Here is a 24257-nt window from a genome sequence, read left to right as displayed (position 1 = left end):
TTGTCTTTTGCGGTAAAATCCTCTACCTAAGGTAGACGAACACTCAGACAAGTGAGTTTGATGTCTTTTACATAAAATCAAAGATACCGGAGAAAACATAACACAAGAGTTCGGGCAGTGTAGAACAGTGAATAATGCTGATGCAGGTTGTTGCGTAACGCCCCCGGTGTAGCCGGACACTGCAACCCACAGTCACTTGCTCGGTCGGATGGGGACGACAACCAGTCGAACCGCTAACGAGCGAGACCAATATATATATCGATACAAGGACACTCATTAACACAAAAGACAAAATTTTAAAAAAAAGGTAAAATGCCTCACACAAAGAAGAAGAAGAAGAAAGAAAAAAAACTCCACACCGTCAGACACGGGGCTGGCCAAGCCTCACGAATACAAACTATCGCAAACTGCGACGTGGAACTAATTAAATGGAAACGAAAGATTTTGAGTTTGTGACACCTGTCCACAGGGCTGGGCGTCGGAGGTTTTCTCTGGGTACTCCGGTCCCCCCCCCCCCACTCCCGAAATAGTGCGAAATCGCCATAAGGTGGAAGCACTTTCATATCAAATCAACCAACCATCTTGTAACGAGGCCTTTTAACGGAGGACGACAAACAAGGGGGACAACAAGTCTTTTTTTTTTCCCCTCTCTAACAGGTCACTCATTGCATAATTGTGCGTTGATTGTTCAGCGCTGGTCCGGAGGTTGTAAGGAAAATAACGTGCAGCATCAGAAGGATCTCAGCAACAGTAGAAAATACACAAACCGTCACGCGGCTTTATGATGGGTCCGACGGTCAGTTGCTCTTCAGGCAGCAACACGTACTGAGACTGCTGCGCCTCACGTACACCACAAACTGATATCTCACGTCCATGCCTCACACCGTCAAGGTGCCGCTTGGAGATGACTGAGCGGGGCACACCAATCTCCGGGCATCTCCGGGCTTTGCAACAATCTTTGGCAGGAGCTGGAACTATAGACCCGACCATAGTACAGCGCAGTTGGTTAGCTGATACTTTGGAAAGTATACCCTCTATCAGGATAGAGGTGATTTCGCCGTATGAGGGGATCGATGGAGAAGAAAACCGTACGTAGCACCCAGAGAAAACTCCTGACTTTCAGCTTTAATTGTGAACAGGTATCGCATATAGAAAGTGTCTCGACAGACGAAATCTGAACCTACACAGGGTCTCTCTGGAATGTTGACAAGCAAGTGTTTGAACCATATTATACACTACTATATGTACCAGGGGCCCCCTATGCATGCAGTGCCCACGTACACCACTTCGATCGCTTAATTACTGCTGAAATTTTGTGCCAAATGCGTGCACGGTAATGGAAGGGGAAACGGACAGCGAAACGGCCCCAACAATATGCGGTTCTCAACCTTTTACTTGTGACGACCCCCCTGACGGACACCGGTACGTCCGCGACCCCCTTAGCCAGCTAGGTCGGTGGAGGAAGGGGGGGGGGGAGCCTTAGTTAACCTCGAACGCCGCGTCGAGGAAATCAACAACGGAGAACAAAGTTCGTATCTGCAAGAAATATAACTGTTAATGAAATTTTACTAAAGCAAATTCTGCGGTGCTAATAAATATTATTTTATTGGACACTCACTTTGATTAATGAGAAGGTTGAGCCTGCTTGCTGTTGCATAGAGAAGCGAACCTGGGTGCGATGTTCGTACCCACTGCTATTCGCAGCTCAGCCTCTGCGTCCACACGATTTCTGTATTTCGACTTCAGTGCTGTTAATGCTGAAAATCCTTGCTCACACATATACGAAGTTGAAAATGGCAACAGAACTTTCATTGCTGGAGAGGGAGAGGGGAGTCAGCAATCTAAGCTAATTTCACTAATACCGGTATAAGAAACTTTTAAAAAAGGACCACCTTCGCGACCCCCTTGTAGGCACGTCGCGACCCCCCAGGGGGTCGCGCCCCACAGGTTGAGAACCGCTGCTATAGAATATGGGGCGCCAAGAGGGCAATTTTCTATAATTATCTTTTTCTATAATTATCTTTCTAGCTATATATATATCATGCATCTTCAATTCATTCTCTCTATATATATAGCTACAGCTAGAATGCATTCGATATTTATACCATTCAATTCTGTTTACTTACATCTAGAATGCATTAGCTATAGCTATACAATGCATCCTATACTTAAACAATTCAGTGCTTGTTCTTTACTCCATAGTTCCTGTTATATTTAGTTCCGATCGATCGATCTTAATTAGCGTTTTTTGTATTTGATTTTTTTTTCTTCTTATATATATATATAGTTCATATATGTTATTTGTTTTCCTGTCCCTCGATCATATATATATATGCTGTCCATGTTTCGTTATTGTTCTTGTTCCTTATGCTCCTTAAGAGTGTGAGTATGCGCTTTATAGATTTTGCATTTGTTATTTTATTAATTCAAAACAGAATTCATCAATTAATTGTGTACAGGAAAATCTCGCTACTATGCCACCTACCGGGACCGAGCAAAAGTGGCATAGTAGCGAGAGTGGCATAGTAGAGAGGGTTCGTAAAAACGGCTTTATTTGTTCAAGTTACTCGTCAGTCCAAAGCAGGGGTGGGCAATTAATTTTCCCAAGGGGCAGCATGAGAAATTGGGATGGTTTTAGAGGGCCGGACTAATATAGTTAACTCAGTTTTACCCAATACTGTATGTATAGTATATATACTGGCGGGCGGGCCGGTCAGAGACAGGAGGCCTTTGCCCAGGTCTGGTCCAAAGCTCTCAAGAATCGTCGGCTTCGCTAGCTGTCTCCTCTCATTCTCCCCCTCACCTCTTCATCCTCCACCCCTCCCAACCACATCCGCGCACCTGCATCCTGTCGCTAGTCGACCCCCTCACACCTTCCCTCTGTCACGTGACTGTCACCCAGCCAGCGACCACCCCCCCCCCACATTGCCAGCCTCCACCCTCCCTGTGTGCGTGCTATGTTCCATCCCACCTAACTGCCATGTCCCACACTACCGTACAGTATAATAATCGAGCACTGCGCGGAATTTCACAACTTGTGTCTTTTAACAGTCACACAAAAGTGGCATAGTAGCGAGAGTAGGGGGTGGCATAGTAAATTTTTTTTACATTGAATTTATAGTCGGGACCGAGCAAAAGTGGCATAATACCGAGAGTGGCATAGTAGCGGGGTGGCATAGTAGAGAGATTTGACTGTATAGCTATAAAAGACAGAGAAAAAAACTCAGTAAAAACTAAAGTTTTTCATTTATATTATACTCAGAAGTTGCTATCTAATTCATTTTATTTATACAATTTTATTCTGTTGCTACAGTATTCATTCTAGCTATACAATTCAATATGTTTATTCAATTCTCTACACAATAATTCCCGTAGCCACAGAAGTGAATTGTACACAGAACGAGGCTGGCTTTTTTTGCCGTCTATTTTTGTCGCCCTCTGCAAGTAGGTCAAAGATCAACCAATCAGTGCCATCGAAACATGGCCTTACGTTCTTGTGACCTTACGTACAAAGTTCAGACCATCAATCCATGGTTCAAGCTTGCCGGAGAGTCGTCTGCTATTGCGTCTTTGAGCAGTCGCAGGAAAAAAACAAAACAAAACAAAAGCGAAAACGAAGAGAACGACTGTTTATAATAATTAAAATTTTCCTTCTGATATTTTCTAAATACATGTACCAGGCCAGAGAGCATGTTTGGCACTATGACATCACGGACGTATATAGTATAGGATATTAATTAGTTCGTGATGGCATGTATTATTATTACTAATCCCCCGTAAATTTGAGAATTATAGTAATTTATTACCTTTTAATCCTACTACTACAACGTTCTGGAACACGGAATGTACTGGTCAGATAGATCTATTTAATAATTAACTGAAACGTGACTGATTTACTATTGAACAATGTTTTTAATTATGCGCGTGTTTATGCCGTTACACGCGGCATGTTTTCGTTCAGAGACTTTAAATAACATTATTTATAGTCTCTGATCTGTTGCTGGACAACTTTTCCCGCGACCCAGTGACGGAAACAAAGAGTTGCCTCCCATACGGTTATCAGCAACAATTACGGTGACACTGCAATTCCCGATGTCAACAACTAGGTGTGTGGGTGTTACACCTTTTAACCTTACAAACTTGCTTGTCATTCAGTTCAAATATCCACTGCCGGATTTGCTGACAGACGAAGGAGCGCTTATTTATAAGCACTGTGGGATTTTTCTGATGTGCAAAGGGCGAACCGAATGAGATTTGCTGTCATTCTAACCTGTCGGGTGTTGTCCATCGGCTTCGTGTCCCTCGCAGTAGCGCAACACATCATCGCTAGCAGTTCCAGCTGCCCACGGACAGCAATGTCATCACAGAAGCAACCAGTTTTATTCTTGTCACACGGAGGCGGGCCGTCGTTTTTCTTGAGCGCCAGTGACTCGCCGTTTCTTTCTGGCATGGATAAAGATTCTGATGCCGCCAGATACTTACGAGAACTTGCCCAAAAGGTACCAGTACAAGCACAGAACAGAGCCAAGACGCGGTACTTAGGCGGATGCACGGGAGTTAAGCTTTTATATGTAGAAAAGGCCACATTTATTACTGGCTATAGCACACTTGGAGTATAAAAGCACTTTGTGATGCTTGTGATCATTTAGTGTATGTGTTAATGGAACTTGTTTCAGTTGATTAGATATTTTCATGTCATGGATTGAAAGCACCAAATGCCATTGATAAGTTAGTAACATTTCTTTCTGCGCTTTTATTTATTTTTTTTTTTATACGAAAAGTGCCGTTCTCTCATTGACCCAGCTTAGTAACTTTGTGCACTGTTTCTTTCAGGAAAAGCTGAATTCGCATAAAGCAGTATTAGTTGTCAGTGCCCACTGGGAAGAGAGTGATGTTACCATTCAGACCACAAAGAAACCAGACCTTTATTTCGATTATTATGGGTTTCCACCAGAAACATATAAGCTTACATGGCCAGCAGTTGGCGCTCCAGATCTTGCAAAGAAAATCCAGAATCTACTGGAATGTAAAGGAATAAAATGTAAGACCAACAGTGAGAGAGGATATGACCATGGTGTGTTTGTGCCATTCAAGTTGATATTTCCAGACCCAAAAGTACCAGGTACAATTATTTTAATTTTATGCAATAGTATCACTGTTTGTTCTTTTATATGAATCTGTTAGAATGATTATGACAGATTTTCTGTGCATATTAGTGTCTTGCATAAACCCCAAGTGGCCACAATGTTTTTTCAGTACAAGAAAAAATATTGTAAAAGCAATATCTGTTGACAAGCTTAAACAGTGTTAATATTTTTAAAAAATCAAGTTGTGATACAAATTAAAGTACAAAAAAAAAAACTGTAAAGAAGTTCAGATACCATAATTTCATAAAGACTGTTGATATGTTTAAGTTTGTTTCACTTCAAGCATATACATATATGCAAAGGTGTCTGAAATTGTGAAATCTTACTTTAAATAAGTTGGTAGAACATACCAGGACTGAGATTATCATTTCTCATTCTGTAGACTTGGTGAGCAGAGCTTTAATGTTTACACAATTTATTCTTCTATTTTGGTGTAGTGTTCCAGTTATCTCTGGATTCAAGCCTAGACCCAGAGGTCCATCTGCGGCTAGGAGAGGCTTTACAGGAGCTTCGAGAGGAGGGAATACTAATTGTTGGGAGTGGCTTCACCACTCACCGTATGAGACCCAGTTCAGATCCAGATTATGGAAAGAAAATGCAGGTATACAATTCTCTGGCTTTACTCAGATGAAGAAGGCTGATCTTTCATTACATGTTCTTTTCTTATTTCTCTTTGTCACAAGAACCACCTTCCCATTTTCGTTATAATTCTTATGTTATATAGGGGTTCAGACTGGAGGTAGAGGCAGCTAAATAATATAGCCTAGAAATTTGGTTATACAGACACTATTTTTTTCTGCAACAAATAGACATATAGCATTGTTGGTTAACATGCCAATCATTATAACAGTTAAAGGTGTTGAACATTGTTTTGTAAAGACATTGGCATATTTCTTAACAGGAGTGGCTCCACAATGTGTTGACAAACCCTCAGCTGACACCCAGCGAGCGACGCAAAATTTTAGTGACATGTGATCATCTTCCAGCAGTGCAGGAAGCACATCCACGGACAGAGCATCTTTTGCCTTTCCTGGTCACCATGGCAGCAGCAGAATATAATTCTGGAAGAATCCTGTTTTCTGCTTCACTTCACAGCGGTTGGGTCCTGGAGCATTATATTTTTGATAGTTAAAGTACTTGCTTTGATCTCTCAACATGAACTCTTGACATGGATTTTGTTTTCAGATTTCTGTAACTAATTCTTTAAGTCAAAGAATGTTATTGCTTCAGATGTATTCAAAAAGTGCACAGTAATGTTGACAAACTGTTTATGTAAGCAGTTTTAAAACTGATTATTGAATGTTAACAGACATCAGTTTATATTTATTTGCAGAAATTAATTGGCTGTTTGTGATAAAAACAATGTTGACATTCTCTATAAAATTCACAATTTTTAATAATTACAAAAATGAAATTAAATGCCTGTGATATAATCAAGTTTTTTAAGTAATTCTACATGAAAGTAGACCACACTAGCCTCTAATAAGCCTTAAGTTTCTAGAAAAAAGTGCAATATCGTTCCTCCATTTCAATGAAGAAATACTTTAAAATGCCATACAAAATTTTGACGATACCATAAATATGAATGATGAAGATTATGGCTCACTGTGTCACTAATTCTATGGATATTTAAATGTTTGAGGATGTTTCCTCCATTCTGGGACCACAGTTTTTACAATTTGTGTAAACAGTACAATTATGGATGATTACAAGGATGATTATTGTGTCTGTAGTTGAGGATGTTTTATTCACTCTGGGATTCGATACTTAAGTTCCTAAAAGCAAATTATCAGAGACACTAATGAAAAACATTGTCATGATACTGGTATGGTAAATTATTTTTGTTTATGTGTTATCTTTGACTTATATGAGATATATATCTGTACACAGACATTTACAACAGAATAATTTGTACTGAGTGACCTCAGAAAGTTCTTCCTCTGCCAAGAATCAGCTCTGAAAGTAAAAAGTAATCTGATAAACTTTACAACTTATTAAGCACTATTCTTGCCATATGGGAAAACAATTGCCAAAGTAAATTGACCAAAAAAAACAAACAACCGAATTAATGAAACAGATAAAGAAATATTGGGGAAGCAGAAGCCCAGTGGTTAGAGCATTTAATAGCAAGATCTGGAGGCTAGCCAGCTTGTTGTAAGCTGTGTGATGCAGTATGCTTCCCCCAGTTGAGCTAGCTGTGGATCATTTTCATGTCCTGGATACCCGACCTGGGCTAGAGAGGGTAAGGCAGCAAGGGAGAGATGAGAACCAGCCTCACAAAAATGATAGCCCTGAGAAATGTGAGTTTGTAACAAGTTGCTGTTCCTCTGATTTGATTTATATAACGCATTGGATAGTGTTGCTGTTTATTTTATTGGGAAAATGTTGATGGATGTTACTTAGCTATTTGGTATGAGCCATCCCAACTCATGAATGAGCAGGACTCTTCTTGGAATGGCAAAACCCCCAGAAACAAGGGGAGGTGACAACCTCACTTATGTCAGAATACATTCTTGTACTTTAAGAATGGAAATGCAAAAAGCGGGCATGTTGTAATACTGCATCAACTTTTTATATTTATGCAGATTCCCATCTAGTATTTCTTCTGTGAGCTTGATTTCATAAAGTGACATAAATACTGTTTTTGTTCCCAGTCTTAGCCTATTGGTGTGATTGAGTGTGTATGCAAGTGATTAACATGGCATTTTTTTGTGAAGCTAATTAATTATAAAGTTCCTGCAATAACGATGCTTTCTGTGGTGTTAGTTATATTTGCTAATGGGCAGAATTGATGTTACGAACAATTTTGTAAAATAAAGGCATAATTTAAAAAAAATGTTCTTGAACTTTTCTCCAACAGTAGCCTGACCACTTTCCCGTAGCGTTTCCTCAAAATCTCAAGGACAGTCAAGAAGTTGCTTTATTTAATTCAAGAAAATGAGTCAAATTAAAAACCTTGATTAGCTGGTGAGAGGTGGTAAAAGAGTTGGGTGAAGAATTCTTAGAAGCCGGACTTTGATCAATTGGTCCAGATGAGATGTCATCCTGACTGAAATGCAGTTGACTACCACCAAGTCCTGAGGGGAGATTAAAACGAACAGAAAAGACTCGCTCTTGTCGTCTGTGCCAGACTCGTCTGCATGCAATCCAATCACAGAGGTGTAATAAAGTTTGTGATCAAATATACTAAATACGCTGAACACTATACTAGTATTTAGTATATTTGATGTAATGCTCACTTCGAAAAGTGAACGGACAAGAAAAATCTCACTCCACGGCATCAAGTGGTACAAAGATGACGTGGCATCACGTGTCCATTCTGACTGTCGGCGGAGCGGGTCGGTCATGAGAAGCGGAAGCGTTGCACAAGAGCGCAGATTACAAAAGTGAACGAAGATATGTAGACATCACCACCATAGAACTATCCTCATCATCCATCGCAGCTGCAATTGGAAGATAATAGGGAACGCAACAGGCACATAAATGAACTTGGGGGGCGGAGGACAAACTTTTAAAAACCGCCGGCAAGATGCATGAGTACCAAGCAGAAAGGGAAAGCATCGTGATAACCTTGACCCATTTGGAATCTAGATGAATATCCGTAAGACTGCCCAGTCAAGTTCCTCGAGAGGCATTTCACAGCCATTCTCATCAGCAGTCGTCATGGTTACGACCCCCCCCATCCCCCCGGAATGGCTGTGGGCTTGGAAGATGGGCGGAGCTTTCTGCCACTCGCCGCCGCAGGAGGATGCGATTGGTAAGAAAAGAGGGCGAGGAACAGAAAACCGTTTACGTGGTACATAAATAAATAAGAGTAAAAAGGGGAGACTTGAGAGAATAAGTCTAAACAACTTAAATCGAGTATACACAGCTCGGCGAAGTGCAGAACAGTTGAAGGCGCCATGTCAAACCGCCAACAGACGTAAGGGCAGATTACCTCATCAGCGCCAAGTTTAAAAAAACTTTTGTCATGAAAGCATCCATCCCTCCGAAAAATACATGGGTGGGCGAAAGATGTATAAAGGGTATAATGTATACACATATATACATATTTCCAACTTTGAGAACATAAAATATAAATTGACAAAATATATGTGTATAGAATTCAAAGCTTGAAAATCGCTGTAGTCTCACTCTTGTCACACATGCGGCTCATACACCCTCTACGTCAGCAGCATCTTGTTCGTTTTTGAGCGGTCAGGGAACCCCGAGTAGGTCAAAGGTCAGAAAAAAGGAGGCGAGGAGAAGAGGCGGAGCAGGAATGCGTTCCGTGGCAATATTCTAGTGACGCCACAGTGTGCCAGAAAGGAGCGAGGGAGAAGCATCAGGCATGTGTACCTATGCGGTGCCAAGAACACAGCCAAGTTGGCAGGAAGGGTGCGAGAGCGGCTGGTGGTGTAGGGGAGGGTATGGGGAAGGGGAGTTTGGGGAGCAGGGGATGCGAATTGTGGCAGGTTGGCGCTGCGCGCGCGGCGTCACGAGCAAGCCATGCAGCAAGGAGGGCCAAGTCAGCTTCCTTCTGCCTAGCATTGCCAGACCATTTTCTTTTCCAGTGGCGAGTGCACTTGAGCTACTTTTGCCCCGTTCGAGGTATTGAGAGGTCTTTCAGACGACCCTAAGACACAACAATCCAAAGAAGAAACCAAAAAAAGAGAGCACCGAACTTTATCTAACGAAACTCAAGACTTGACCCCAACACTAAGAACTCCCCCCACCCGTTCCGTGAACTCCCCCCAATCTCGACACTTGACCTCACCAAAGTCGTCACCAAAACCTTCGGTCGTCTTTTCGTTCGGCGTCACAGTGGCCCTCGTCGTCGTCCGCCGTCCTCCACCATGTCGTCGCTGTCCAACCTGGACACGAGCGCTTCGGTGTACCAGCCAGCCCAGCTGCTGAACCTCTTCTACCTGACGCTGGCCGAGCAGCAAGGTGTTGGAGGGTCCGGCAACATAAACAACCACACGCCTAGTGGATTCCCCAACGACCTGTCCTTGTGGACTCCTGGCGGTCAGCTGACGAGCTCGGGCACCCTCAACAATGTCAACAGTCTCCTCAAGAACCAGAACCTGCTTGCCGAGACCTGGGCCACTTCCCCCACCCTGGGAAACCTCTCATCCGTAAGTAAGGCGAGCGCTTTGCTTTTGTTAACCGTGCCAGTGCTGTAGCTGCATGCGAGTCCTCCCCCTCCTCCTCCCTTCCACGTTTGGTTTACACGCCATGCCAGCTGCAGCTGCAGAAGGTATACACACCGCGTGTCGGCTTTTGCTGATGCTGCTGCTGCCACGTATGTTGAAGGCGCCGAGCTTTCTCGCAGATACTTTTTGGGGGTTGGAACTCGCATCACGATTATTGTCTTTTAAAGGGTGACTGCTGGTCTCTCTCTCTCTTTGTCCTATTAAGGGGAGGGGGTAGACACAGAAAGTCAGTTCGAAAGACGCGAGTGGAAGTAACGAGGACGGCGTCTGTTTTGTTTATTTCGTGAAGATGATGGTGGTTCAACAACAAACATACTGCGCACAAGAAGACATTGAGTAAGCTGAAACGACGGATTGAGATGCTTTGTGTAGATACGAGGAGCAGCTCTGGCACTGTCCGAAAATGGCTGTTTACACAGAAACACAGACTGATTAAATGTCCAGAGGATGCTTGTTTATAAATGTAAAAGGCACACACGTTAATATACTTGAGAGCAATACAACAAGTAACACACAGGGATGAACGTGAAAGGAACACATACTATATTTATACATGTGACAATAACATGTTGATATACTTGGCAGCAACACATTTTATTAAACGTGAAAGAAACACCAACCCTATTTCTAAACATAAAAAGGCACCCGCTTATTAACACAACACACGGGGATACACGTGAAGGGAGCACATGTTTGTACATGTTAACATTTTTCCTGTTATGTGATGCACGGTTGTAGACAGTGGGTTGGGTTTTAAGAGAGATGCGAGTGAGACTTCGCAGTCCTTTCCTGACCCCCACAGTTGGTGTGGGGAACGAAGCTGTGGGTTCCTGCTGCACAAAGAAACGGCTGCTGTGATGTTTGTTATGTTTCGCCACATAGCAACAGCAACAGCAACATCAACAACGTGACAAACATATCCGCGTCATCCTTCATACTCAGCCTCTGTTATGAGTTGAGCTTGGCGGCAATGTAACACTCCACAATTTCATTAAGATGTTTTTAACTCACTTCTCCCGCCACCGCCACCACAATCATCGTGATCCTCCTCCACCTCATCATCACATCTGATTTTGTTTTTGTAAACATCTGTTTGCTAACCCTGGGGGTAAACATTCTGTGTAGAAGTCCCAGCAGCATATTGAATATTTTGATCATGTTATGTACCCACTAATTCGTAGAAAATACACGCGAAATACACAGAAACCAATCTTTATCTTACCAACACAATAATTGACACTGATGGAATTTTAACTCAGTCACATAATGGCAGAATGGCAGTTGTTTTTGTCTAAGCACCATTATTTCTGGCTGTAATACTTGTTTTGGGGTTTTGTTTTAGGTGTATTAGGCTCGCTTTTTAGGTATTTTAAAAATCATAGTGGGTGTCTATTGATTAATTACAAAAATATTGAAATGTTTGTAAACGTTTAACCGTATGCACTGTGAGGACATGGCAGACATCAGTGCCATCAAACACCAACAAAGCTGCAGCTCAGTCTGTCTGACAATGTCATAGTGTCTTGCAGTGAGTTCAGTCTGATGATGACACATATTTTACATTTAGCTAAGCTTGAAAAGGTGTCAAACACTCAAACTTGACAATGACACTTTTGTTTGACAGTGAGGAAAGTTTAGCAACGACACAAGTGTTTCACAGTACTTATAGTTTGACAACGACAAGTGCTGCTTACAGCTATGTTAGTCTGACAATAGGTAAGTGTTTTACTGTTACTTAAGTCTGATAGCTGTGAGAGTGGTTTGATATACACTCACTGTACAAGTATGTCAGGTGTCTTTACGACTTGAAGGCCTCAGTAAGCATCCCAGAGTCTAGGAGTCAGCGTTCAGGCAGTTCCTCCTTCTTCACTTTTTTCTCACTTCACACATAAGTCAAGGCAGAAGACATTCTGTTTGATTCACGACGCCAGGTCGTCTGTCGGGCGGCGAGATAAGCAGAGGCAAACAAAGAAATTCTTCAGTTCTTGGGTCGAGTTTCCGTCTACGGGTGAAAACGCATGGCTAGATGAGCTCGGTTGCCAGAGGGATCCACTTTAGGGACCCAGCCGCCAGCAAGATGCGAACAGCAGAGAGACATTAATGTTATGTAAGAAGCAGACGGGGAAAGTTGTGAACTGAGCGTGCACGTGGTGTGTGCGCGTGCGTGCGTGGTACTGCTACTAGTAGTAATGCCTTCTGCTCCTATCACCATGAATAAGAAAGCACACAAAGTAAAATATCAATGCGCAGGTTATAGTTACAATGTACTCGACAGATACCGAAAAAATATGTTTGTTTATATATACAGTCGATTACAACAACAACAACAACACTCAATCTTTATTGTCTATGACCTCTGTCGAATCATGTGCGGTTCACCTCCCAAGAGACACCTGGCTGTTTTATGCAGAGCATGTTGTGGCTAGATTATACTTTGTCGGACAGGTAGTCGAGTCTCCCAACCTGTGGTCAACGTTTGTCGAGAAATCCCAGTGATTGCTTGACAAGTAAGTAGATGCACATGGTGCAGTCCCAGACAACACAGCATCGTCATCGCCTCCTCATCGGCTTTTCACACCTGTCGGAAAGCGGACAGGACCCGTGATCCAGACTACGTCACCCCTGACCTGTGACCTGTGAGTGAGCACGGCTCTCCGTAGGCTGCTGCTCGCTGGCTACTTGCAGCTTCCGCAGCACGAGGGTGCCGACTGGCGGGTCTTGTTACCGTCTGTCTTCAAGCACTGAGGAAGTTTCTCGAGAGGGTGCTTTTTTCAGTAGGCACTGTTGCCCTCTCCCACAAACCTCCTTTCCTCTCTCGTGAAGTTCTTCATTGTTGTTTTAGGACAGAACTATTAGGGAGGCCCTCACCGTCAATGCTCGCCCCTGTTTTACTTTTACATAAGTAATATGTCAGAACATGTGTAGGGATGGAGGAGTGCACTTAAAGGCTGCGTCCTCTGCTTTCCTCCACTTCGAGCTTCTGGCTTCTTGTACGGACAGAATATGTAGAGCTTTAGAAGGATGTAGTAGCTATACGGTTTGCACGAGAAGATGAGACAGGTTCAAAGCAGGGAAGAGCAGTAGAAGACACAAACACACACGTGGGTCTAGACAAGCCGCACTTTGCTTATGAATCCTACCTGTTGTCACTGGAAGCTGAATCCTACCTTTTTGTACTAGAAGCTGAATTTTACTTCTTATCATTAAAAACTGACTCTTACTCGTCATCACACCAAGCCGATGCAACAAAGACTGTGCTATTGCAATGATGAGAGGTCATCGAGGCCAGGGGTTGTGATGGAAGTGGAGAAGGGGAAAGTGACGGCCAGTGGTCTAGGAAATAAAAGACATAGGCTGGGGTTGGGAGAGGTCAGCCAACACTATGGTGTAAACAAATAATTTGAAGTGTTTGTGTGTGTTTTATATGCACTCTTGCGCGCAGAAATGTTTCCACTCTCAAAAAGAGATTATTCTTTGTCCTTTACAACTAACTGCATTTAAAAAAATGAGTATTTTGGAATTTATTTATTCGAGATAATTCTGGCCGAGGACGAGCAGTGATGCCTCTCTCAGCACATGGCAGTCTTCACGTTAAGTAGACCATGTCTTTAACCCTTTAGCTCCACGTTTTTATGTACACCTGTCCACTGCGAACTTTCCCGCGTGTTTTTCTCATGTGCACGTGTGTACGTGCGTGCCGTATGTTTTTCCTGGCCGAGCTGGAGCGAGCGCACAGCTGGCTGGGTGGAGGAAGGGGTGTGACGCTGTCTCCTCCCACCTGGCGTCAGCACCACGCGCGCACGAGAGAGAGAGATGCTGACGCCTCGCACCGGACCGCGATGGCGCGATAGAAGCGGCGATAATATATTTCGCCTTCATAAACTACGGACGTTTATCCTGTAAACCTAGCCTGGCATTTTGTTTACACACTTTCGCATCTGCCATTGCGGCGGTGGCGGCGTGCGAAAGATGGACTTGTGCGTTGTTTACATTCCGTTGTCTGTGTGCTCGCGGTGACTCGCAGACAACAGACCAGCCGCTCGCTGGCATCAAATTCGTTTCCAGCCAACAGGCGAAACGGTCAGCGACAGAATGCCACTGTCCTGTGTTGTGGTGTGTTGTCTGCTGATGAAATCGCAGGCAGATTGTTGCCATAGTGAAAGAGCGAGCAAATAATACATTCCTTCTGATGAAACAGTTAGCCGGATTATTGGCTTAGTAAAATGAGAACAGAATAATCGATTCCTGTTGATAAACAATAATGAACATCGATCTAGAAGTGAAATAATAGCGAAACGGCGATGATTGGTTGGGAAGTAGCGATACTACTCACACACTCTAATCTCTATAGTTCTGTCAGTCTGTCTGTCTGTCTGTCACACACAGGATTTGATTTCTGCTGAGAACTCTTTCACCTGTGATTTTGTTGTCAATATTGTTTATTCATTACCAGCATTGCTTTACCCTGTAACCCCTCTCCTTCCTTTCCTTTGCTACAGAAGCCTCTCCTGGCGCAGGTAGACTGTTGTACTCAATAATCTGTACAAAGTGAACTCACACACACCCTCTCCTGGCCCAGGTAGGTCCCTGTAATCAGTCATCTATTCAAAGCGAGTTCAGAACCTCCCTGGACGTGGAGAACAATAACGCACAAACTAATGTAACATCAAACCTGTTTCACTCCTCAAGATTCTTGTAGAAATAACTATTCATACACGTTTATGAAAATTAATTCCTGTTCACTCACCCTTTCTTCTCTTGGTGTGTGAGCGTGCGCGTGTGAGGATGTTTGTTGCAGACAGCGAAACGTTAGATTATTATTTATATCATTATATTTTTGATTAATATTTAGATTGTTTTTGTTGTTGTCCAGAACCCCTTTCAAAGCTCTCAGCCCCTGAACACCACTTCGCCGCTGGGCAGCCTGCAGGACCTGGCGGAGCACTTCAGTGACCTGACTCTGTCCATGGAACGCAAGCCAGGCAAGCGGCCACCCAGTTCCTACCTCTGCCACCTCTGCTTCAACAAGGGCCACTACATCAAGGACTGTCCACAGGTACGGCCATCATTTCTCTTTGTCATTTTCTATCTCCGTCTGTTTAGCTGCATGCTTGTCTCATACCTCTCTGCCCATCCGTTCTTTGGCCTGTCTATTTGCTGGCTTGCATGTAATCAGAGAAAAGCATGTCCAGTGGTGGAAACGAAATTATCGACGGTTCCTAGTAACTACCAAGGGAACACCACTACTCTATGTACATTGCACAGCTGCTGCTGTTCCTTGATGAAGCTGTAATGTGCTGCGCATCTGACAAAGGACACGTATCTCCTACAGATTGATGGATCCAATCAGTTTTACACAGTTTTATGAGGTTTTCAATGCAAGAAAGATACAACTACCAGGACCTGTTACTGGAGTACAGAAGCATGCCCGGCGCTAGCGCTTTCTCTCTCTCACACACAGGGAGGGGGAGAGGGCGAGTAATTCACAGAATCGGCGTTGAGGTTCGGATCTAGTCACGGATATATTTTCTTATCCCTTGGATATGTAGTTAGCTCGGTGTACAACAGCGACAACCAGTCAACACTGCTTTTCTCTGTCTGCGACATCTGTTTGCTGGGCTCCCTTAGGGATACAGTCTCATCGGATATAGTATATAACCTTAGATGATGTAGTGCTATAACCCTAGATGATGTAGTGCTATAACCCTAGATGATGTATGTTTATTATTTAAGGTGATAGCTCGCCTAAAACACCTATTTATACACCCTTCTTTCTATCTACATCTTCGTAATACTAGCGAAAAGTCTTTACCGAACGCACGTTCAGTAGAATAGTTAACTCGTCAATTTATTTAGAATAATGATGATGCCTAAAGCAGAAAACAAACTGGAACTATTAGTCTCCTATATCGATACTTAACCAATGGACATCTCACGGAATCGGTTACAGAAGTGAGTATAATGTTTACATTCCTATCAACTAATAAGGTCCTTATTTTTTTAAAAAAGCTGAAGAAGGCGGAAGAGAAGGAAGAGCTTCAGAATGATGCCTCAAGCTTGTGCAGTTGTGTATTATAGTAACATGGAAAGAAAACATTACTTTGTCAGAATTATTGGCCAGAAAATCGTCCTACGTATGTTGGCATGCATTTAGACAGAGGCATGTGGACAAATGAAACTCAGGGTTTTAACAGACAAGCGTGTGCAGATTATTGTGCGGACACAACCAACTACTCCTGTCCACCTGGTCAGAAAACATTGACATGAGGTATGACATGACAGGAAGTCTCCCAGCACTGGAGTAGTCAGGATACACCACACATACAACATAAAATATGTGAATATTTGTCCATACAACTGCCAAACAAACTACAATGTCAAGCCTGGTATTAAAAGTTGTACTAGTGTTGGTAAAAGTTGTCAATATCTGTAACCCCAGGGAGGTTATGTCAGTCCTCTCTTGTTTACTTGAATCAAACACATCGCGAAGAATAAAGACACTTTAATAACCGAAGGGACAGAAACAAAAGGAAGCTATTTTTACACGTAAAATACTCCCACAGCTTTCTGTGCAGATGACTGTGTAGAAGCAGAAACGACTGAGTTAAAAATATCATGCTATTAGGAACTTCTACAATCACACGCACACAGTTGTGGGGAACATCTAGAAGCATGGAGTAAACCAGACCAGAACTGAGCTCCACAAGCATAAACCAGATGTGGAATTCCAGAGGAAGGTAGAAAGACAAGGCACGGCAATGGTTTTGTTCTGTAAACACCCGAGTGGCCACCATCTTGCAACAGCTGTACGGAGGTCCCGGCTGGGTGTCAGATGACTGGGGCATGCCTGGCAGCAGAATTCATCCACCCTGCTCCCTTTCAACCACAAAACCAGCATGTTCCTTTAAACCGTTATTTCCTACATTCTTTCGTGCGTGCATGCCTGTGTGTGTGGAGTGTGTGTGTGTGTGGGAGTGTGAGAAAGAGAGTGCACACTATTTCTGTTGTGTACATTATAAGTTGTTAAGACTACTTTGCTTTACCCTTGTTGAAAATGCGTTATTTAAAGTTTGTGGGAGTACCTTTTTGAAAACGGTAAATAATTTTGCTTATAACTTGTCTGTTTGCATGCGTGTGGCGTCCCATGTTTGATTTGTGCGAGCGTGTGTGTACGCTGACATGTATACGTGCGTGCGTGCATGCGTACTGTGTGAAACTGAATGTCAGGTTGATGGGTGCACCGAGTTAAAACCAGCAACCTATTCGTACTGCTAGCCTTGAAAGTATTGTGGTTTGAATAAGGCTAGTCCTAACAGTACTGTAAAGTTTGTATCTGGAATTGTACAGTACACGAGAGGTGTACAGAAACTCACCTGCCTATGTCTAAATGTGTGTGTCTATGTCTATGTCTATATATGTGTATACAAGAGCTTATATCGAAATGTGTGTGTGTCGATGTCTTTATGTGTATATGTGAGCACGGCACTTTAGAAGCTGTACATCACGGATGGCGAGCACTTCTGCTTCCTTCCCTTGCCTGATGACAAATGCGGGTGTCGTTGTTTGATGTGATATTATGGGGTACCAGGCCAGGTGTTTGTGTGAAGCCCAGTCCCCTTGTCACTGTGCAGGCTCGCCCCAAGGGAGAGGGGCTGACGCCGTACCAGGGCAAGAAGCGATGTTTTGGCGAGTATAAGTGTCCCAAGTGCAAACGCAAGTGGATGAGTGGCAACAGCTGGGCCAACATGGGGCAAGAGTGCATCAAGTGCCACATCATGGTGTACCCGCACAAACAGGTGAGAGCTTCCAGCATCGGGCGTCACACCACTGTGTACCCGCACAGGCAGGTAAGGGTTCCAAGCATCAGGTGTTAGGTGTCACGTGGTCATGACGCATTAAGGTAGATCCTCTACAACAGGTAACGGTTCTCAGAAAACCTGCACGTGACCCTGTCTACCCGGTTCTGCTATTTCCTGGCCACACTGTGTTGGCACTACATCGATGTCCACCACATCCTGACAACAGTTGAACATTTTCTTTTTCTGCTTTTTGTTTGCTTTTGTCATTCAGTTCGAGAGGAGAGAACTTGGGTCTTGTGCAGGAAGCAAAAACCTAGATTTATAAAAAAAAAAACACTTTTGCATTTTTAACTGTCTGTTTTAAATTTGAGTGATCTGAAAATGCATGCTTGATCACAAAATAAACTCTCTATCCCAACACACACATGTATATATAAGCACGTACACACATCACCATAGTCTTTACATATACATATATAATATATATAATCTAAGAGAGACAGAGATGGAAATGGCAGGGAGAAGGGATAAATTTTAAAGGACAACTCAAGCGCTCAGAGAACATCTCTGGAAATAGAACCTAAAGTATCACAAAAACATCTTCCGCTGGTATTTTATGACGAAGAGGCACGAGAAAAATCATATTACTTTTTCTCTTAATCACACCTGGATTTGTCGACAAATCAGGAAGTGACGAAATAGCAGAATTTCTAAAAATAGCGAAGAGAAAAGATGCAATCCTCGGTAAAAGAAAACACGTGCTAGTAAGTAAAAAATAAATTTGCATGCAGCTAAATGAGGAAGAAATAAGTTTTGCATCGATAAATATGAAATTTTTATAATGTATATTTTTTAATGTAAAAAGTCATTACAGCAGTAAGTTGTAATTATAAAATAAAAATGAAAATGCTGGAAATTAACCATCTGTCAAATAAAAAAAGTTACAGGAGTTTATCTTAGACAAACGCACACTTGAAATGTGTTTACATTTTATTAACAATAAACACGTGAAAAGTTAGATGCTTAGAATAATTTTCTTTTTCATTCGTAGTGACTGGTGAGAATGCCGATGTTCAAAGGCTAATATCTTGAAAATTAAGCATATTTATGTACTCAGATTTTGGAGTTAATATTTTAATATAAACTTGTCCCGATCATTAAGAAAAAGAATGTTGCACCGTGTTGTTCTTTAAAAGCTCAAAGAAACGCAAAACATCCTTCGCCATGTTTGTTGGAGTCGCCTCAGTGGAAATCTCTGTTCCTGCAGTAAACAAATATCACTGCTGGACTCCACCCTCTGTAAAGATACCACTGTCTATGGTTCGTATTCACGAGATATCAGTGACCCGCTTCTTATTGTGTTTCTTGTTGCCTGTTGCAGCGTCCACTGGAAAAGCCAGATGGTCTGGATGTCTCTGACCAAAGTAAAGTCCACCCACAGCACCTGTGTGAGAAGTGCAAGATGCTGGGCTACTACTGCCGCCGGATGAACTGAGCATTCCGCATGATGCCTCCATCGACACAATCGCCTCTTAACCAAGACAACAAAGTCTTTTGTTGTTTTTTTTTTTTAAACAAAATAATTTCGACTTCCTGATAATTCTAGCAGCATAATTACAGGGGCAAAGGGCAATTTACAGTATTATAACCAACCACACCTATTTAAGGGTTCCCGGAGTCCCCTTATTGTCATTAAATGTAGTGGAAGTATCTGGCGACAATGTCAAAGACAATGGAATCACCATCTCAAGATATCTCTCTGTTAAAGGGCGTTTGTGTCTGGAGGTTTCATGTTTGGTTTGCTCATTTTCCTGTATAGTCGCCAATCTTTCGATTGATGTACTCCACGTGTGTGCCTACAGTTTCTGGTGCTACTCTTTGTCGCTTTGAGTCGATCTTTATGCTCTATGATGTTCTTTTCCATTGCGATAGAAAAGCTTCCCAGAGTGAAAGAATGTCTACTCGTTGTATTTTTTCTCTGAAATTAAGTTCTCTCGCTTTTTTTATTGCTAAGCGCGAATGGACCTTTGATGTGCTAACAGTCTGTGTGACGACCGCACTTGCTTGCAGAATTTTGTTTCATTTTTATTTTATTTTATCCCACTATGAAGACTTCCACACAAATGTGCACAAATCAACACTAATATGTGCACAATGCAACGGTTTTCACGGTGCACTACGGGACATATTCTCAACTGTGCACAACTAACACTACAACGCACATCATGACTGAGGTAATGATGATGTCGACACTGGTTGATGGCCCGAGGGTCGCATTCAGTGTCGAGCAAAAAAAGAGAGAGGGATACATGTATTCAACTGGAAGCAGTTTGTAAAGATATGTCTAGGAGACACTGTTTTGATAGTCTGGGCAAATCAGTGTGTCCTCGACAACGAATTATCATAATGTTGGATGCGACTTGTGATATTTTATGGGACTGGAGCCCAAAGGTGTTTTATTTCCAGAATATACCAAACTCGACATTCACAAGACGGACCAGCATCTAGTGTACAAAATGGCCATGCATGTGGAAAAAGAAATTACACAAAAAAGGCAAGAGACTTCAGTGCGATCACTTGTAAAAGAAATGTTTTTACACGAAAGAGAAGCAAAACACAAACTTAATCATTGTAAAATGTGTTAACACATGTTTTCTATGTTTAAAAGAAAGTTTGACCATCCTCATGAAAAAGAATTGTTTCCTAGGAAATCACCACACATCCGAGCGATGGTATGAAGAAGTGTTCGTGTCTACATCGTGATTGTATGTACACCATAATGTCTTTAGCGGAGGAAGACCATTCGTGGCCATTTTGTACGCATGCTCGCGTGGGAAATAGTCCTACGAGGGACTCGGACTTAACTTCGTAACTTGGTGCAGAGCAGGCTCATGTGTACATTTTGAAGGGACGGTTACAGTAACTCTCTATAATGTTGATTCGTGGACAGATTCAATTCTTGTTTCTTTGTATATATTTGCAGCATTCTGCTTTGCTGAAAGCAAACTGGCTGAATTTTTTTTGTATAAATTTGCTTCCGAAATGAGTATTCTTCCCTTCCAGAGGATGGTAACATTCTAAACAATCAAAATATTCCAGAACTCTGGTGGGCCAAGTTCCCGTTTGTTGCTGCTCACTCGGTGGATATTTGTATCTATGATATATCGCAGAGAGTAGAGGAAGAGTTGAAAAAGTTATCTGAAGAGATTTGTCTACAGCTCTGAGCGATGGTATGGAGGAGTGTGTGTGTCGAGATCGTGGTTTTATGTCTGCTGACGAATTCAACGAAAACTGAAACTCTATCTCCTCTATCTCTCGCAGAGACTTCGCACTGCTCCGGGCTTGTAGACTCACAGCTCCACTCAACTTCGCGGGCCGACTGTTTGCAATATTTATTTTTTAAAGTGCAATCTCTTTGACCATGTTTTTTCTTGTTGACAGTTCTTTATTGTAGTGTCTTGGATAGAGCGCTCTTGTTTTATTTCGCAGCCTGTCACTCCCACTGCTTCTCCATATTGTTCTTTTTTTTTTTTTGTCTGAACCCAAAGCCAGCTGCTGTTACTGCGCCGAAGCGACGAGGCACAGTGAAAGATTCTCAGCAGTATCCGTGGCAACGCAAAATGTACACTGAGAAGTCGCGAGGGACACAGCGCATGCGCGTGGGGGACTTCCGGGCCGCGGGTCGCGGCGCCCACGCTGCCTCCATCTCACTCTGTTCCGTCTTGTCACGTGCTCTCGGAGCACACAGAACATGAACTGGAGAACTTGACGACGCAGAGTCCCTGTCTTATTATTATTATTATTTTAATTGATCGATTGATTCCCCCCTTCCAATGCTCCCAGTCCGTGTTCGTTAGTGTGATCAGAATGAAAGTCAGTCGTTTAAGAGATTATTCCTTTTTTCTTGCCTCTGAATGAATGCCATGAGACTGTGTGCAAGTGGTCGCATGCGAGTTCCAAGTATCTGCCTACGTTTTCTGAAGTATCTGAACTTTGATGTGTTTCGTGGAACCCTTCAAATGCCTTCAGTCCTTTGGAAGGCTTCGTATTATTACACACTTCAAGATAAATTCACGACTCACAAAAGTGATCTTGCTGATGTAGCTACAGATTTATATTCAAAGTATTTTAACGAAACAATTTTTTAAAAGCAAAACTATTGCAGAAGAAATATATATATGTGGCAGCTGTAATTATGAAATTTTCAAAGATTTTTTTTTATACCAAGACATTTTAAAGTTGTCTCATTTTGAAGACAAGCTTTGTGGTTGTTTTTTTAAACAATCCTCTTACACGATTGCTATCAACAAATGGAATATTGGTAGTGGATGTTTATACATCACAGGCATAACTGTATAGTTGTCAACGTATTTATTCTATGGCTCAAGTAGATTGTAAAAAGTTCAAGGAAACCTCTAACTTATTGCTCTTTACTCAGGACTCCTGCAGGGCAGGCGGCAGGAAGTTAGTTGCAGACGAGCTTTTGTACCCCTTCCCCCGCCATGCAAGTGTGCTGCCCCCTCTCCGTGTGCACCACTTCTCTCCCCTTCACCTCTGAAAGCAATCTTTTAAGAAGTTGTTCCGGAACGAAAGAGAAGAGCGAGAGAGTGACAGAGCGATTTCCTTGCAGGTCTGGTGCTCGTAGACGGGCGTGCACTCCCTTCTCGCATGTAGGCGAAACGATTTCCAGAAACATCTTTGGAACTTCAGAGTCTTCTCTGATTTATTCGGTGCGTGGGTTGAAATATCCTGATATCCTAAAGCTTAATATTTTTAAGCTTTAGATGCACAATTTTTCTTGCAAATTAATTGAAAAATCCTCTTTCCGTTTTTGTTTACTGTTTCTTTTTGTTTTATTTGGAAATCTGTCTCCAGCTGTTGCACTGAAATGCACGTGCTTCGTGTTTGTTTACGAACACGTCACGCGATTGGTCGGTGCGCCCCTCGTGACGGGACACTGCCGTCCAATCGCGTGCCATAGTCTGTGATCCGAACTTTGACCTCTCGATGCAGGGTGCACTTAGGTATCTCAATACTATAGTGCGAGAGGAACGATGTGTCGATGATCGATTCGATGCAGTTCTCAGTGATCTGATCGGAAGTGGGTTTCCTTCTCCGATGTTGTTGCTTGTGGATAATAATACACGAGAAAAGGTTTGGCAGCTTTTGATCGTAATGGCAAACGATTCCTGCGGTCGAAATGGCATGTTGTGTGGATTTGAACGCTGCCTTTGAATTGTTGAGGTGGAAAGAAAGAGAACGAGAGAGAGAGAGTTAAGGAAAGATAGACAGGACAGAAGCTTTATATTTGGTCAGAGTCATCTATGTGTAAAATGACTTCAGTTGCATTTGGTCTTCACTTGTTGCAAACTTACAAATGTGTATGTTGCGGTACTTTTGCCAGCAACCGGTAGCTCAATCTGCCGCTGATGCTCAGACAATTGGCGAACACACCAACGATAGCGATCGCACCTGGCGACGGACAACACACGTTCATGCAATCTTCGAGGTCAAGCAGGCTTGCTGCGCAGCACTTCCGGTGTCGTGAGGGAACTGGTCACGTGGCCCTGCTACACCGGAATGTTACTGCAAACCTAGGAACCGCGCATGCTGACTGTCAGGAAACTGATCTCAATAGAGTAAAGACAGCAGGGGCTGCAAGCACTGGATCCCTCCGGCAGCGGCGGTGCTGCGATCAGGCAAGTGGCTGTAGCTCGAAGACTTGACTATGCAAACACGGCGACATCTCGCCGGAAACTATGCAAAACGGCGAAAACTTTGATCGCCGGAAACGATTTATATATGCAAGCGGCGAAATCTGTTCGCTTGGAACATATCACTCAGATGTGTACAATGTTCGCACTTTTAACTTTGCCATGTCAACACGCCGAAAGGAACTGGACAAGTTGTAATGTTCGAACTTTTTTCTTCCCCCTTTTTTCGCCCTCCCTTGGTGTTAATAAAGAAAAGACCGAAATGTGGACAGTACTACTTGCTTTTGTCTTCTGGAGTATGGCTGTGCTGCGTTCCTAAATGTTGACAAATGCAAGACAGTATTTAATACACTATAATCGGGTCCATGCATATTGTACAACACAGCACTTAATATGTTCTGG

At 42.8% G+C, this 24257-nt stretch overlaps 2 protein-coding genes across 2 annotated transcripts; both read left to right on the top strand.

Moving 5' to 3' along the window:
- The first annotated feature begins 4032 nt into the window (after nt 1-4032).
- Nucleotides 4033-7974, top strand: LOC112571873 (4,5-DOPA dioxygenase extradiol-like). Its single transcript, XM_025251222.1, has 4 exons — nt 4033-4499; nt 4834-5122; nt 5585-5748; nt 6049-7974. The coding sequence occupies exons 1-4, from the start codon at nt 4248-4250 to the stop codon at nt 6277-6279; spliced, it is 936 nt and encodes a 311-aa protein (XP_025107007.1). The 5' UTR covers nt 4033-4247; the 3' UTR covers nt 6280-7974.
- Nucleotides 7975-9621: 1647 nt separating this feature from the next.
- On the top strand, nt 9622-24129 carry LOC112565879 (zinc finger CCHC domain-containing protein 24-like). The gene is made up of 4 exons (XM_025241739.1): nt 9622-10264; nt 15216-15398; nt 17974-18138; nt 19523-24129. Exons 1-4 carry the CDS (start codon nt 9983-9985, stop codon nt 19634-19636), a joined length of 744 nt encoding a protein of 247 aa, XP_025097524.1. The 5' UTR covers nt 9622-9982; the 3' UTR covers nt 19637-24129.
- The last annotated feature ends 128 nt before the right edge of the window (nt 24130-24257 follow it).

The sequence above is a fragment of the Pomacea canaliculata genome, linkage group LG1 (assembly GCF_003073045.1).
Source record: "Pomacea canaliculata isolate SZHN2017 linkage group LG1, ASM307304v1, whole genome shotgun sequence".
NCBI classification, from domain to species: Eukaryota; Metazoa; Mollusca; class Gastropoda; order Architaenioglossa; family Ampullariidae; genus Pomacea; species Pomacea canaliculata.
This window is presented reverse-complemented; position numbering and strand designations above follow the sequence as displayed.

Coding starts and splice junctions, on each gene's coding strand:
- LOC112571873 (XM_025251222.1), top strand. CDS start 4,248: ATGAGATTTGCTGTCATTCTAACCTGTCGGGTGTTGTCCATCGGCTTC. Junction 5,123..5,584: donor TCCAGACCCAAAAGTACCAG/GTACAATTATTT, acceptor ATTTTGGTGTAG/TGTTCCAGTTATCTCTGGAT. Junction 5,749..6,048: donor ATTATGGAAAGAAAATGCAG/GTATACAATTCT, acceptor ATTTCTTAACAG/GAGTGGCTCCACAATGTGTT.
- LOC112565879 (XM_025241739.1), top strand. CDS start 9,983: ATGTCGTCGCTGTCCAACCTGGACACGAGCGCTTCGGTGTACCAGCCA. Junction 10,265..15,215: donor CCCTGGGAAACCTCTCATCC/GTAAGTAAGGCG, acceptor GTTGTTGTCCAG/AACCCCTTTCAAAGCTCTCA. Junction 18,139..19,522: donor TGGTGTACCCGCACAAACAG/GTGAGAGCTTCC, acceptor TGCCTGTTGCAG/CGTCCACTGGAAAAGCCAGA.